The sequence below is a fragment of the Pogona vitticeps genome, chromosome 3 (genome assembly GCF_051106095.1).
Source record: "Pogona vitticeps strain Pit_001003342236 chromosome 3, PviZW2.1, whole genome shotgun sequence".
Taxonomy (NCBI): Eukaryota; Metazoa; Chordata; class Lepidosauria; order Squamata; family Agamidae; genus Pogona; species Pogona vitticeps.
In genome coordinates this window covers 229,251,357-229,267,618 of record NC_135785.1, presented here as the reverse complement: position 1 = coordinate 229,267,618, position 16,262 = coordinate 229,251,357, and the positions used below count along the sequence as shown (strand labels likewise).

General features: G+C 41.2%; 1 protein-coding gene and 1 long non-coding RNA gene across 5 annotated transcripts in view; one reads left to right on the top strand and one right to left on the bottom strand.

Moving 5' to 3' along the window:
- NFKBIZ (NFKB inhibitor zeta) overlaps window positions 1-16,262 on the top strand; it is a 33,869-nt gene that overhangs the window by 8,410 nt on the left and 9,197 nt on the right. For 2 of the 4 annotated variants that reach the window (XM_072993888.2, XM_072993889.2), the window contains exons 2-6: window positions 13,481-13,620; window positions 14,521-14,557; window positions 14,663-14,766; window positions 14,884-15,656; window positions 16,014-16,119. In XM_072993888.2, coding sequence (XP_072849989.2) covers window positions 13,492-13,620; window positions 14,521-14,557; window positions 14,663-14,766; window positions 14,884-15,656; window positions 16,014-16,119 — 1,149 coding nt within the window. In that variant the 5' untranslated portion in view covers window positions 13,481-13,491. Of the gene's footprint in view, window positions 1-9,501; window positions 9,934-13,480; window positions 13,621-14,520; window positions 14,558-14,662; window positions 14,767-14,883; window positions 15,657-16,013; window positions 16,120-16,262 lie in introns of those variants that run through there. The other 2 variants (XM_072993887.2, XM_020784947.3) reach the window with 2 other exon arrangements.
- Window positions 7,650-9,165, bottom strand: LOC144588016 (uncharacterized). Its single transcript, XR_013543318.1, has 2 exons — window positions 9,026-9,165; window positions 7,650-8,044 (listed from the first exon to the last, which is right to left on the bottom strand). It is a non-coding gene; the product is annotated as an uncharacterized LOC144588016 (long non-coding RNA).

Sequence of the window (16,262 nt, the reverse complement as noted above, 5' to 3'; positions counted from 1 at the left end):
TTATGAGTATGAAGTTTATTTTGTTTGTCTGGCAGTGCTCATGCTTTTGCACATGCACATGTGTGTGTGTGCATGTGTGTGTGCGTGTGTGTGTGCATGTATGTGCTGGTAGCAATCCTACTCATATAATTTTGTTACATTTTTGGCTTGTGTCATTATACTGGGCCTTTGAGTCCATTGTTGGCTGTGTCTAGATAACATTACTGATGATGTGCCAAGGGGCGCATGGAGGTGTACCCTACTGCTTTTGCCCATCCTTTGTTCACACTGGCAAAAACTGCAACTGCAATGCAATTTATAAATTGTTATTTTAAAAAATTAAAATATATTTCTCTTTGTTTAGTATTGTATTGATAAAGTGATGAATCAAATGCTTGCTGTATCTTATCAATCCCATGCCATTTCACTTGCTAAACATTAAAAAAAGAGGAAAGACTTGAATGCTTAATTAGAGGCTAAAGAGACGAGACTCCTTTGTATGTGGTATGTTTGTCTTTATATAACACTTTTACGTATGTGTTATGAAACATTGGAATATCTGCTTTCTGCCATACTGGTTGACAATGGGTGACTGGGTGGTGAAAGGGGCAGTTGGAGTGGTAATGAGAAAGAAGGATACAGTACATTAGAAAGGGGCATGCTTTCCTGGGATAATTATACATTCCTCTGTGAATGATGCCAGGGTGTGGTACAGAGAAGTTTGCAGCAATTTGGGCAACATCCTCCAGATAACGAAAAGCCCACAGCCACATCAGCAAGTTACGTTTCTTTTTCTAATTCTGACGGCAAGCTTCAAAAATCTGACCTGTGAGGTGTTTTGTTTCTTTGAAGTCTTCTGACAGATTGCCCAGCCTCTTTTTTTTTAATTCAGTATGTTTTTTTCAGATTCTGTGGGTGGAGTTGTGCAGTCACTTTTCCTGCGCAAAGCAAGCGGCCCTGTGCACAGGTTTCCAGAATAAGAACAAAGTGTTAACTGACCATGGTGGGGAAGCCAACACTAGGCCAATTGGAGTTGCACTGAATCCAAATCCTTTTCAGACTGGCAATATTACAAATCCTTGCAGATATTGCCCTGCCCACCCTTCTCCTCCAGGCATCCTGTCCATGTCCTTAGGCTGGAAGAAGTCTAAATTTGAATTAGATTGGCTCCTAGCCCGCCCCACCCTCTTTTTGGCTCTTCTGCCGGGATATGTTAGCAAGCAGATCAGGTTTGCCAGGCTGTTTTCTGTAAGGATTTCTCTTTGGCCTGACCATAGTTCTGTGGCTGACATGTCTTTGACTAAGGGTGGAGTTACACCATCTGACTTTAGACTTTTCTCCAGCTGAGAGTTTGAAAATTTCAGCAAGGCTTAGTGCCTGAAAATAACCTTTCCTGCCACTGATCTGTAACCTTGCTACTAGTCTTCGTAGTTATGTAGTCATTCATCGGCACAGAAAAAGGGAAGTGGGGAAAGAGGAACTTAGTTTTCCCCACAGAAAGTGCCTTGCCGTTTTTGTCACTGAATGTAAAAAGTGGGAGTTCACTTAATTGCAGGAGTGGTATGAATAGTTACGTAATTATGATGAAGTACATACTAGAAACAAGGTGGCAGCCTTAAACAAAAACTGGTATGGATTCTGAGGAGAACGAGTATTGGTTAAGAAATATTTATCACATCTGTTCTGTCAAGGCAAAATGCTGTAAATCCAAGTCTTTGTCTGCCATGTTTTGCCTTGCAAACTGGCCTCCTTGCTCTGAGGGGATGGGAGCTTGCCAATGACAAAGAAAGAAAGAACTGGGTGTTCTATGAGAAACTGGCCTGTATTCTAATTGGTGGGTGTGGCTTATATATATTTTTTATGGGTGTTTTTTAAAAATTATTTTGCTTTTATGGTTTAATAATAATTTTCTATTTTACATTGTGCTTTAGTGGCTAGTCAGTGCTTGCTGGCTCACAAAAAGGAAAGCCTGCTGAAAAGAGAGTAATTGCTCATTCAATTGCTCTTACAGGATCATGCGAGCAAATCGGGTTCTGGCTACGGTTTGCTAGTTCTCCAAACAGAGAAATAGGTGACACAATGGCAAATTGATATGCAAGGTAAACAAGTGTAAAGACCTTGTAAACAGCACATTAGATACCTAACTCGCCAAGCTATCCAGCCAACCTAAGCCAGTATATTGTTGCTGTAAAAAAAGGGAGGGGGCAAATTCCATTGTGGATGTACTTAGAAAAGATATTAAAAATAAAACTGTAAATATCATGTGGCCCTGATACAAATCTATGGTGCAAGCACACTTGGAATACTGCTGTATAATCCTGGTCACTACAGTTTCTCCTGAGTGAAATCCATACCTCTGTATACTAATAGCAGAAAAGCATATATCCATTTTTAAAATAAATAAATCTAGCTGAGGAGATGCCACTAGCTGGTCGCACAAATCATAGAACACTTGTGCACACTCATGTTTGCCTCAGATTATCTGTCTGGGCAGCCAGACATGTTCTAATAATCCAAACATATTCATGCTGATAACAGGTGTGTTTGTGATGAGAAGGATATTGGGAAGATCCAATCAGTGACTGATCAGCAACCCATATTGTGTCACAGGTAAAGTGGCCAGGTCTTAAGGCACCAGCTGAAGTGTCAGAGAATTGCTATATTTTCTGATGTCTCCAGGCACAGAGACAAATTTCTGAGGTTGAGCAGAGCTAAAAAAAAAAAAAAAAAGGTAAACGTTTGATTTCATTATGTGTGGTAGCCATATTACGTTGCAATAATACACAAAACTCCATCTTCTATGACATTACAAGAGATCCACTCAGTGATGAGAAGTTTTGGCCAGAATAGGAGTGTGTGAATACATTTGTTCCGATTCGTATCCAAACATTTGCTATACAAATCAGGACCATCACATCCAATGCTGATGTGGAGCTGGTCAAAGATGACTTTTTCTTGTGTTTGTATGTTTCTAGATGCAAGGTAAAAGGCAAAATGGGAAAACAAAGTCATGTGACCTGCAGTTGGTGGAGGTGCTACTCAGTACCATCCACTTTGGGAATGTAGTGGACGTTCAGTTGACATGCGAAGCTCTTGCTAGCTAGTTTCCTTCCTTCCTCTCAACCCATACTCAGGGAATGTGTGTGTTGGTATGTAAAAGATGTCCCTTTAGTTTCCTTGGTCAGTACCATCACTTGGCTTTGTGTGCACACTCACTGCCTAGCCTAAGTCAGATTGCTGCATATTTGACACCCAACCATTTTGGAATGTACACAGGCACTGACAGTAAGAAGAGAAAAAAGATTATGTAAATAAAGGCTAGCAACAGGCATGTAAAAATATGAAAAGAGTAAAAAAATGCCCATTAGAAGGAGAGAAAGATAGTCCATAGAGCTACTTTGACTTATCTAGTCAAAGCCCACAGAGTGAATCCAGTGTAATTGTAACAACCTGGGAAGGTGTCCCTACTCACTACCACACTACAGTGAGATTTACACTCCCTGTGGCCCATATTCTGCACAATCATCACACAACCAGTCACCTATTCATCTATGCCACTGGTTCTGGTGTTTGACCGGAGACAACCACCCCCAGATCTTTCCCAATATTTGAGAATGCTTCCATTAATTGTGTCTTCCAGCCAGTGCCACCTTGACTTTGCTGGTTTTCCATAAAACCTCTGACCATGGGTTTCAGTAGTTGTTGCGGGTTTTTCGGGCTCTTTGGCCGTGTTCTGAAGGTTGTTCTTCCTAACGTTTCGCCAGTCTCTGTGGCCGGCATCTTCAAAGTTTCAGGTTTCAGTAGTGTTGTGATATTGAGTGAAAACAACCTCTTTGATGAAACTATTGCTTTATATCTCCAGTGTAGCCTTCTAGCATGTGAGTTTAATATCTTGATTGACATGCGTCTACAATTTCTCACTACACATGATCACAGAACACACTAAACTCTTTGTTACACAAAACCCGAACTGCCTCAGAACTAACCCAGTGGCAAAAGTTTCCAAACCGACTGACTCTCCCTTCATGTATCATCCCCACTCATTATCACCAACCAATCAGAATCTAACACTATACATGAGCATTCCAACACCCTCCTGTCAATCATTCCAGTACTTTTCCTATGCATGCAAACTCAACCTGCATACATCTGTACAAACAAATATCAACGTTATAAATCACATGTATATACAAACATTATCTGTATTGGAATCACCACAGTAATAGTCAGGAATAAAAAAATTCTAAACGTCAGACAGTTTAATAAGCAATGCATCACTCTCCCTTTGCCATACCTGGACACAAAGCAGCTGCTCAGTTGGGTGAATAGCAAATAAATAGAGTCCAGAGAGTGAGAGGAATTTCCAAGAAAAGTTTTGGCCCTCAGTGGGTTGCCTAAACCTATTAATCTCCTTCTGTTCTGGCACTTCTTTCTTTGGCTACAGAAACCAGAACTGAGGGGTATTTTTTGTTCAAGTATGAGCATTTGACCGCCAAATATACCAGAGGAAAATCCAGTGCATTACAGGGCATGTAGGGTTTCTTGAACGACCCTGTAGCCAATCCAGAAACACACAAACATCTTCCCGCCACCATTTCTTCAAACCCAATGCACACCCTAGCGTTGAAAGCTCAGGGAATGGGAAAGTTGCTGACTTGGGAACATTAGCCACGTAACAGAGATCCATTCCCTGGTTTTGACCCTGAGATCTCAGGAAGGGGAAGCCGCTGACTTGGGAACCATATTCCCAACATGTATGAGTTCTTTCCACATAATCATACACCTGGCACATCATATAACTTGCACCGTAGTCACGAGAGAGTGGTTGCTGAATGCACAAGAAGCTGCTTGAGCATAGAAGCAGTGTTCAGTTCAAGCCGTATCTTGGAACAGAACATTTTTGTTTAGTGCCATCTTCAGTCCTAGACTATGTGAAGTAAGTAATGCCAAATGGGAAGGCCTGCTGGCATGTGTATTTTCCTTGCTACGAAGAAACTACAAATGGCCTCTTCATGTCAAGGCCGGGTGGCAGAGGGTAAAGTTTGAAGCCCAACATCTAAACTACATGGAAGGGGAAGAGAGATCAGGGACCATAATGACACTGTTCATTGTGAACTTAGGTGAGGGATAAAGAATAGCCTATTAATCCATTATGATGCTTTAAATCAGATGGCTAGCCTATGTATATGGGCAACCCTGAGGTTCTTTTTTTATAGGATTGTTTTGCCAACAGCTGTCCAGCAGCCAGAACAGAGAGACTCCATGAAAGGATAGCTGCGAGATACTGAACCCCTTTCTTTATCCAGTAGACTATAAGTCAGTGCAAGTTTGAAGTGCTAATTCAGTGTCATATTCTGGATAGCTCCTGTTTTCTCTTTCACTGATCTTGCATTCAGTGTTAGCATTCTCAACCTGGGGGTTTACTATCAAACAATGCAAGCTGTTTGAAGGGAACATGCAACACATCTTCATTCTCATCTCCCCTGATGGCATAAATCTCTCCCTAAACTGTATCTCTCCCCCCACACACACACACATCCAGCATCCTCTATGCTTCAAATAGCTCTTCTTTGCTTCCTTTCCATACCCTCCATTGGGAGGCACATCCTTCCACCAGGAGACAGCAAGCCTGGTTATTGTAGGTGTTCAAATAAACAAAATCAGGCAGGCACTTCAACAACAAAACCCATCTCATTACTCCTCTCCTCTCTGGCCTGGGAAGACTGCCTTGCACCCTCATGTCCTTGAAAAAGGAGACCTTCAAAGGATGTCCACCCTTTGGTATCACCCCTTTTAGCAATGTGTCTACTGGGAGTCAAACTGTCCTCTCTCCAGCAATCCAGTTTATATTCCCTTATATGCCCTAGGAAAGTGATGAATCTCAGAGGAGGAGAAAGGTCACTGGCTTCAGAATAGCCAACTCTTGCCACCAAAGGGTCTAGTCCTGCAAAGTGATGGCACAATGAGGTCTGCATCCCTCCCCCACCCACCCCCTTCCCTTTCCGAACAATCCCGGCGACTCCAGGCTAGTTGGAAGAACCGGCAGCCCAGGCAGGTCTCCTCCAGAGAAAGGATAGTGACCGTGGATGTGTATGGTGAAAGCTTTAGGTATTGTCAAAAACAAAATGTTGCCTCTTTCATTTTTGTGTCTTTTATGTGCCAGTCCTTTAGTTAAACGTGACCACTTCTTTTGGGTTGTTTCATTTCATTTTGTACTTTTTCTGTGTTCTGGTGTGGCTCCCCCCCACTCATTCTCCCAAAAGACTTTCTTCCCCTTTCATAAAAAGTTTTGAAGATGATTGGTCCTTTATATCATATGTTTATTAACTTTCAAGGGAACTTTTCAGTGATAATGTGTAAAGGTTTAACATCAACATCCTGATTCACTGGTTTAATCCAACCATCCTCCTTAACCATCCACTCTTGTGTAGGTACTGGGCTACTCTTTGAATCACCAGGGTAGACAGTGTCTGGCTGAGGAAGGAGGGTTGCAGCAGGAATGTATAGCTTATCCTGCTCCATCTGCACCTTTGGTTTTACTTCCCTCCTTATCCTCTTGGAAGGAGATGTCAAGGGGCCACTCTCAGAAGGTTGGTTCCACAGACCCTCCGTAGAACAATGAATGTTCCTTGGTCCTTGTTTCTGTCCCATCTCTCTATGTTCACCAATAGGAGAAAAGGAGAGGTTTATGTCTTCTCTGTCTTTCTGCTTCCTCCTTGGGAACTCTGAATTAGACTACCTCACCAGTCCACTGGGCCTCTTTTATTGTCAGTTCCCACTCTTCCTGAGGGTTAGGCTTCACACAGACCTTCCCCTTCTCCCACCTTTTCCTCCCCTTTTATTTCTTCCTCCTTCCTAGGCTCCTCCTGCTGAAAACGTTGATCTCTTCCTAGGCTTTCAGGTGTTCCCAGGCCTTGTTTAAAAACAAGGGCAAAGGGTTCTAAAAAATAAAATCCTGCACTTCATTATTAATTATTTTATTATAATTTATTATTGGTTTTGTTTGTTGTATTTCTATTGTATCTTTCTCTCAAAGGGACATTTCTTTGTTGTTTTCATACTAGGTACAGTTCCTTCTTTCTCTCTGATTGATCCTTTTTGGCATCAGATATTGTCAATTTCACAATTCAATGGGTGTTGACTAACTGCTTACCCTTTTAACAGCCAAATATTCTGTTTCTTTTTAAAGTAAGTAAGTAAGTAAGTAAGTAAGTAAATCCTGAACAATCATACTCTTTAAATACAACAGTGTCATTTCTTTTATGGTTTATTATAGTTTGACAGTCAGGCTTTTCTCTAGTGATCAGGATATAGCAGCTGCCTTTGTGTAAATTAGCCTGACCCCTATGTAGCTGTGGGGGAACAACACCGACATCAATGGCAATTGCGTTGGTACAAGCAAATATTTGTGTAGATAATGCAATGTTTGCTAATTGTACAGCGTCTCCTTTGGGAATGTTCTTTTGACCCACTTCCTTTATGGCATCAATAAAGGAATTTTTATCAGTTAATTTATTAGCTCATGTTCTGTCGGTTCATTAAGATCTGTTTTGAAGAAAGGCTGTACAGCACATGCTGTTTAAAGGAGAATGAGCAAAGTTGTCTTTTATCCCAGAACTTAGGGTGACGTTTTCATTAAGTTAAGGCAACTAAATTCAGAATAAACCATCTTAAAGCAAAAGTACATGTTTATGTTTATGAAGGGCAAAATATTCCATTCTTTTATTACAGAAAGAGAACAGGTCCATGAAAATAATATGAATATCAATCCACAGAATACAAACAATTAAAATGAAACACTCAATACATATCTGTATCCCTCCAATATATAAAAAAGACAAAACAAAACCCTTCACTCTGTATTTTAAGCCTCACTGGTTCAAAAACATTGAAATCTCAGCACAGCAGGCAGGCTTCCACAGAATGAGCTCCTTCACCTTGCAAAGTCTCTTTTAAAGTATTTTTCGGTTTCCTTCCCAGAGCTTAGGCTGCTCCAATTCTCAAACGGTTCCCAAACAAAGAGCCTCATTTGGGTGAGAAGATTGTTATGGCTAGATCTCTGCCTCTGCCCTCAGATGGGATGTTGCATTTTCACAAACATGTCATGAAGAAAGAAGGAAAAGCATTTTAGCATAGCCATTATGGAGTTCCCATGATTCATCCCACCGATAGGAAAATTTACTTTTATTTTTCCTACTAGTTGGCAGACTCTGGGACTTGTAGCCTAAAGAGGAAATTTCCCAAGGTCTTACTCAGGTCAGCTTCTGTAACTATAAAGGAATGGGATTTTTAATTATGTTAACCAGAATTCTACTGGTTATTTATGCTAACGTAAATGAAATGGCATAAACCAGTGTCAAATTGTCACTAGTTAAGGAGTTGCAATTTGTATTCCTCATTTCACACCAAGCCACATTAACTGGTATGCAAAGAGGAATACAAGTGATGATTGGAGTGAATAATCAATAGGATCACCAGCCATTCAATGAACTTATTGTGGTACAAATCATTATTTCCCATTTTGGATAAATACATTTTAAATATATAAACATGTGAGCTGTCTAATTCATTCTGCACCAGTATTTTTTCATGCAGCAGACACCAAAGAGTTCCACTGCACTAATATTTCAAAGACATTGTTCCTGTCTTGAAAGAATTTGAACCTAAGAGGAGCAGGAAAAGAGAAAAAGCAAATGTGATATGGAGTGACTTATTAAAGGAAGCCACATTCTTTTGTTTCTAACCCTTAAGCAGGCGTGTCAATTCTTTGGTTTGTAACAGTAAAGCAGGACTTTTTAGAGGTCATTCATTCATTGGGATGGCATAAACTGGAAGCCACCCAATGGCACATAACAGCAACAGTTGTGCAATGAACTCTACAAAAGAAAATCTTTAGAATGTGATGGCTTGCCTTTCTTTCCCCTTCTGAAGACTTTGCTTTTGAAAACCTTTAAAAAGGTTTGGCATTTAAATTTATAATCACTTGGGTGTCTTCTAGTCCAACCCCTAGCCCAAGGTATATACAGTACAGTATATTATTGTATACCCTGGAGATCCACTGCCGGTGCGAACACGTCCGGACCAGACGGGGGTAACTGACGTGTTTAACTACGTCGTCTGAGCCTGGTCCTTCACTTTACGCAGTGGAAAGCTGCCATTTACTCTTCTGGCAACCGCGCCTCTTCTCAGCGGCGGCCCTTGCGGACACGTGAAGCGCCTCGGGCGCTCCGAGCCAGGAGACTTGCTCGGTCGCTGGCTCCACGTCACGGCGAGAGCAGGGGCTTCGGGCCGGCGCCGGAGGCGACCCAAGGCCAGGCCTTGTTGACCGAACCTCCTGCGCCATTCATTTACTGGAACTGTCGATTCCGGCGGCGGCCGCGCCCCACCCAGCCCGCCTCCTTCAGTCCGGCAGGCAGTGGGAGACCGACCCTCCCCGGCTCCTCCCCGCTCCGGGCGGCCAGGGTGGGGAGGCGCTATAAGAGCCGCGGCGCCTCTTCCCGCTTTCCCAACCCCTCCGGTCCGGTGCGCTACGCCGAAGGCGCTCGCTCGCTCGCTCGGCTCGGCTGTGCCGCCGGTTTCGTTTTCGTCCTTTTTTTGCCGACCCGCCTCACTGGGTGCGACGACGCCCCGAGCCCGCCATGATTGTGGACAGCAGCCGCGACGCGCAGCAGCAGCCCGACGGCGACTGCGGCTCCCTGAGCAGCCCCTTCAACTTGGCTTTTTTCTACGGGACGTCCCCGCACTCCAGCGAGGGCAGTTGCTCGCCCACTCACTCCTCCGCCCCGGGTTCGCCCGGTTCCGACTCGGAACCGGCCGGCAATGGCAAAAGCCCCAGGGATAGCAGCAGCAGTAACAGCAGCGGCAGCAGCAGCAGCCGCACCGAGAGCCAAAGCGGCTCCGAGTGGACCCACAAGAGGCGCTACTCCCGGAGCGGCGCCCGCCAAGCCAGCGAAGGTAGGGCAACCCTCGACGGAGGCGCCGGGCAAACCCCGGGCAGAGGGCGACCCAACTGGCCTGGAGGCGCCGGGCTTGTCAGGAAAGGGAAGGGGTGTTTGGGTGGCTGGGTGGGGGATACAGACCGCTCTGCCCGAGGCTCGGGCCCACTACTTTAGCTCTTCGTAATTACCTTATAATTACCTCATACTAATAATCTTAGAACTGCTCAGTTGGAAGGGACCCTATGGATCATCGAGTCTGGCACCTGTCAAGGAACCACAGTGGGGAAGCGAACCCCCAACCTCTGGTTCCGCAAGCCGGAGACCGAAAGCCCTGAACTAGTAGAGGGTTGCTGTTTGCCTCGAGTGAGAAAGCCGGCTCTAGTGCAACTAGGGGCTTACTCCAGAGTAGTCGCTTCACTTGTTGCGCGTCAGGAAAAAAAGGGGGGAGAGGGACAAAATCTGAGCTTCATTCGCGAAACGGCCGAGGTTTATGGCCTCCTACAAGGAAGCTTCATTGGGCATCCTTGATGGTCATTGTGATGCCCCTAATAAATGCAGTAGTCCTTTCCGAACTTTTATTAGCAAGGTGTGTATAGGTAGAGGGCACGGAGAAGAAGCAGTAGCCTACTGGTGGCCGAAACAGATTAATGCCTGCTTCTATGTTAATAGGTGGCTTTGAGGTAGGCAGTCGGTTGCCCACCAGAACTGTTCAGTTCTCTTGCATGCGGTGGCCCTGCCTGTTGCCCTGTTCTGCAAAGGGGTTATTCTCCATAGTCTCATATAGGGATGCATTTGTACGTTGTTTGGTCCTGCTGGGCAGGCTCTTCTGTCTGAAAAGGGGTTGAAACCCGTGTTTTGTGTTGGTGCGTGATGCTCACAGTTGTGTATTTAAAGGTGTCTAAGTGCGCCAGGAAAGCATGAATGAATAATGTGGGGCCATTACCATAAGTGTTTCTTCCTTTATTGGGAGAAAGGTGGCCTATAAATGAGATAAGTAAATAAGTAAATTCCAGATATCTTGAACATCTACTCAGCTGTATTATGAAAAATATTCTGCATGAAAGTGTTGGTTACTTACAGCATGGCAAGTGCATATCTGAAGTCGCCATAAATTAGTGTTATAAGTGAACTGTTGTCTGAGCAGTAGGGTCACAACACACACACACACACACACACACACACACACACACACACACACACACACACACACACACACACACACACACACTGCTCAGATCGAGAAAGTTTGCAGCACACTTTTTGGCTGTGCCTTCTGTTGAATGGGTTTCTGAATTTGGAAGTGACTTCTGGAAGTAAATAGACAGCCTTGAGGATTACAGAAACTGTTAGTGGAGAGAGATTAATTTTGTTTATGACAGGCAATAGCATACAGCAAACAAAATATTCCCGTCAAATCAGTTAATTTGGAATACACCAGGAATGCTGAGCATCAGCTCTCCTCTAGTATTACCTAAATGTTGGCAGTGTATAAGGAGTTACTTGTCCATCTCCTGCAGTACTAGGCTATAAGTTATTTCTTATTTGTTTTGTTAGTTTTCTGAAAGTGGCACTGACAAGAAGTTGTCTAAATTTCATTGAGATTTAATTTTAATTGTTAACTTTAATATTTTAATTAAAGAAAGAAGCAAGTCAGTGACATTCTATAAAATTTACTGTAGGAAAGCAATAGTGTTCTTTCTATTTATAAAGAGGAATTGCACACTTCAGGCTGTTAAGAGTGCAATTTGGAAAAATAAATAGATCAGCAGGATATCTCTGCACAGTAACTCATATTCAAACTTTTTGCTATTACCACAGTTTGTTGTTGTTTAGTCATTAAATCGTGTCCGACTCTTCGTGACCCCATGGACCAGAGCAGGCCAGGCCCTCCTGTCTTCCACTGCCTCCCGGAGTTTGGTCAAATTCAATGACACTATCCAACTATCTCATCCTCTGTCATCCCCTTCTCCTCTTGCCTTCACACTTTCTCAACATCAGGGTCTTTTCCAGGGAGTCTTCTCTTCTCATGAGTTGGCCAAAATATTGCAGCCTCAGCTTCAATTTACCAGAACACAATAAGTTATTCTAGACATAGTATAATTCTATCTGTGAAACAATAGGTATTCTGTTACCATATTCATATGTTCTCTTGTGTGGAATCAGCAAGGCTGTAATAGCTGGGGAGTCTCAGAGTTTATGGTCTTTGTTTTTTATTTGGAAACAGGCAGAAGCCTCCAAGTTAGTGGCTGCCTATACCTGGATTTACTTCTGTTTCTTATGAGTCTGTTGTGGTTGAAATGGTGCATAAGAAAGCTCTATTACCTTCAGAAAATGCATGGTATTTTTTTTAACGTAAAAAAAGTTTACAGTATTTTTAATTGCTTTTTTGCGGATATCAAAATGTTAGGATTTAAAACAACAAAGTAGTTACATTTTAATTATATTAAAACATAGTTTGGCAATGTTTATAGTGCTATCATCCTAACATTAAGAATTTGTATCCTTTTATATCCCTGGCCAATTAGATATTTCACCATAAATAGATTACTAACATTTTTAATTTCACATTGATCTATATTTTATAGAAATATATTGCCTGCAATGATTTCTTATCTAATATTTTTTTGTTTGATTACTTAATTAATTTTTTCAGTAAGATCTTTTTTCAAATTCTGTTTGTAGCAAAATTTGTCCCTTAGAAAATTATACTTGTGTTTGTTAAATTCGCAGCAGTGGTTTGCTTTAATTAGATTTTCTTTTGGGGATTACTTAAAACCCTGTAAAGAGGAAATCATTTACTCTTGATTTTTTTCACTACAAAAAATTACAGCTGCAAGGGAATTCCTTCTTTTTTTTAAAAAAAAGGCTTTACATATAGTTTGAATTGTAGTGCTTCTATATAAAACTTGCATATTTTGTACTTTTTAAAATGAAGTCACAACTTCTCTGTTGGACTGTGCTACATCAAGATTTCTTCTTTTCACTTCTGTTTTTCACCCTTCAAAATAGATTGTACTTAAGGAGATGATGACATGAGAATGAACGTAATCTTTGTTCTTCATTTTTCTGATTGAATCATTTCTTATTTGGGACAAGCAATTAAAATGGAGGTGGCAGGCACAAGTAATTCTGAAGATCCAATTCATATAAAGTCAGATTAATGATTATTTATGTTTACTATCGGGAACTGAATTTCTTTTGTTAACAGAAAAAGGAGAAAGAGACATCTTTGCATGCAAAATTGAGAAGTAGTGTTTGTATTTATAAAATACTTGGTACGGAGGTTTTCAGGAATTGACTTACCAACTAGATCTAATTGATAATTGGGGCATTATAATGACTTTTAAAGTTGATTTTAATTTTGTTACTGTACTTTATGTCTGTTTTTTGAAAGTTGGATTGAGTACCGTATTTAACATAAAGATGGGATATCAATGCAATAAATGAATAAATAATAATTTCTTAAAGTATTTCTGCTCGATAATTTATCTGAAGACATATTTTCCTTTTTAACGGAGTATGTCAGTGTTTTACTTTTTACTTTTTTCCTCCTCTCTGAATAGTTGAACAACATATGGGGGGTGGAAAGCAACAAAGAGGACCTTTCCAAGGTGTTCGTGTGAAAAACTCGGTGAAGGAACTGTTGTTGCACCTAAGAAACGGCAAACAGATATCCTCAGATCATGGTGCAGATGAATTAAAGGTACAAGTTATTAATTCTTAAAATATCTACCTATCTCTATGTATGTGTGTATATATATATTCTGTTCAGAATGTTTTTCTTATTGTTCAAAATCTTTTTATTATTTGGAGACATCAAGCATATGTTGTAGAAGTCTTATCTATAAGATCTATTAATGTTACCAACTTGTCTATTTGTGAAAGAAGAAACAAACACATTGGTTGAACCTGAGTTATCAACAGCTATAAAATTTCAAGGATAAGTTACCTAAACACAGGGGGTCACTCTAGTCTTAGCTAAAATACATTCACTGAATCAACACTTTGATAAATCCCGTTGAATCAGTGGGAGTGCTCTACTTCAACTCAGGAATACTACCGTAAATGGATTCAAGTCATGCAGACTTCTTTACATGTGAATAATACTGTGAGATGCTTGTAGGATCAACTGTAAAATTTACTTCCTTACTACATTTTATGGAATATATCTAAATTTTGCTTAGAGGAGTAAACTAATTAAAAACAGGGCAGGTTGAAAAGCCAAGTAAGGCATCTCAGGGGTGCTTAGATGAAGCAGAATTGGTGTGTTGAAAAATCTGTGAGTAATAATGCAATTGCACTAATAAGTTTCTCCCACAACATTCCTTTAAGCTTGCAGAATGTACTAAATTTTCTGGATTGAAATTATGTACTAAATATTTCTTGGTCACATATCTCAGAGCTTCCATTGGGAATGGCCACACTAACTAGGAATTTTTTTTTGTGCTGGTATTGGCTAAGTAATTTTTCCATATTCTGTTTCACATACGGCAATATTAGGTAAAGTGATGCAAGTTATTCTGCCCTTAAAAGTTGATTTAAGGAACAGATTGAGAGCTTCCACTACATTATGAATAATTTCATCTTTTTTTGAAAAAAACAGGGACCTGGAGGATTAATGAACTATGACCAATATACAGGTACATTTTAAAAATATATTTTCCCAAGCTGCTTGAAGTTTGTATCCAAAGTATTAGAAAAGTTGGATAGAGGAAAAATTGAACAAATTTCCTTTCTTTCATTAGAGCTGAAGAACTTACTAACTCATAGTCGCAAAAGAAAAGCTGATGAATCTTTTACTGATGGGCCTAATTATAAAAGAACAGCTACTTTCCAACCTCACCTCCTGGTAAGACCTTTATATCTGTGTCATGTCTATGCTTATTGTATTTTTGAAATACTTTTTGTGTTTCCTTTACCTGACAAGATACAATATGTTTTAAAATGTGCACATGTTGTCTTACAGACACCACCACAGACACCAACCTCAATGGAAAACAGTATGGAAGATGCCCATACAAATGAGCCCAAACAAGATGGCAGTTGTGATATGCTTCAGAACATTATCAATATTAAGAATGAATCAAGTCCAGTTTCTTTGAACACAGTGCAAGTTAGCTGGCTTCACCCAATGGCTAATCCCAACTCTCCAGGAGAACCATATCAAGACATGGCTGGAGCACAGACTTTCTCACCTCCTCAAAAATACCAAGCATATCAAACTGGCAGCCCTTCACAAATGCTGGAACTTGCCCAGAATTATCAGTTTTCTCCCTCACAAGCCCAGGAGTTGTCACAGCAGTACTGTCAGAATTCACTTCTGGATTACAGGCCACACTCCACAAGCAGCCAGTCCTCTGAATACCAACATAATGTTTTTGACAACCAAGAACTGCAGTATTGCACTTCTGCAAACTTTGTTTCTCTTTTAAATGATTCAGAAGGACTAGAGAGCATCCCTACTTCCCTTTCTCAGCCGCTGCCTGGTGGCCAACAACAGACTGATATTAGCAGCCACTCTCCAAATTTCAGCCAGATGCCCAGTAATTTATGTAGTAGTCTCGAGGAGCATGGATTACCACTGGTTACTTCAAATATGCCGATGCAGCATCAGGAAATCACCAGGGACACAGCACAACCAGGCAAATCATTCTTCCAGTGGCAGGTGGAACAGGAAGAAAACAAGCTGGCTAATATTTCTCAAGATCACATTCTTGCCAAAGACTCCGATGGTGACACGTGAGTACCATCCACATGTTAATTGTTGTAAAAAAGAGATGCAGGGTCAGCAGTAGGGTTGCTTTTTAGTGTCGTTGTCTTGTGAATATCATTATCATTCACTCCGTTGAATGAAAAAGAGAGTAGTGCATAAAAAAGAATGTTATGGGGGCATCTGTGACTCCATGCGTAAATATGATTTTTAAAAAGGAGATGCTGGGTGATGTGATGCCATATGGTAGCCCTTTCAGTCTGTATGTTCTGTAGGTTAGGTTTATGAGGTTAGGTGGCACATTTGGGGGCATTTCTGTAAGCCTAGATTTAGTAACTTCTGTGCTTTTTGGATACTAAAAAGAATAAAAAATCTATTTCCCACAGGTTTCTCCATATTGCAGTTGCCCAGGGAAGACGGGCAGTTTCGTATGTGTTGGCAAGAAAGATGGCAGCTTTGCACATGCTGGATATAAAAGAGCACAATGGGCAGGTGATGCTCTTATCATTATAGTCTCCTGCTACCCGCCCTTGAATTCTTAACATTTCCAGGATCTCACGTAAAGCATCCTGGAATGTCTGTTAATATAAACTGTGAAGATTAGTAAGCAGGTTAATATATAACTGTGGGCTCCT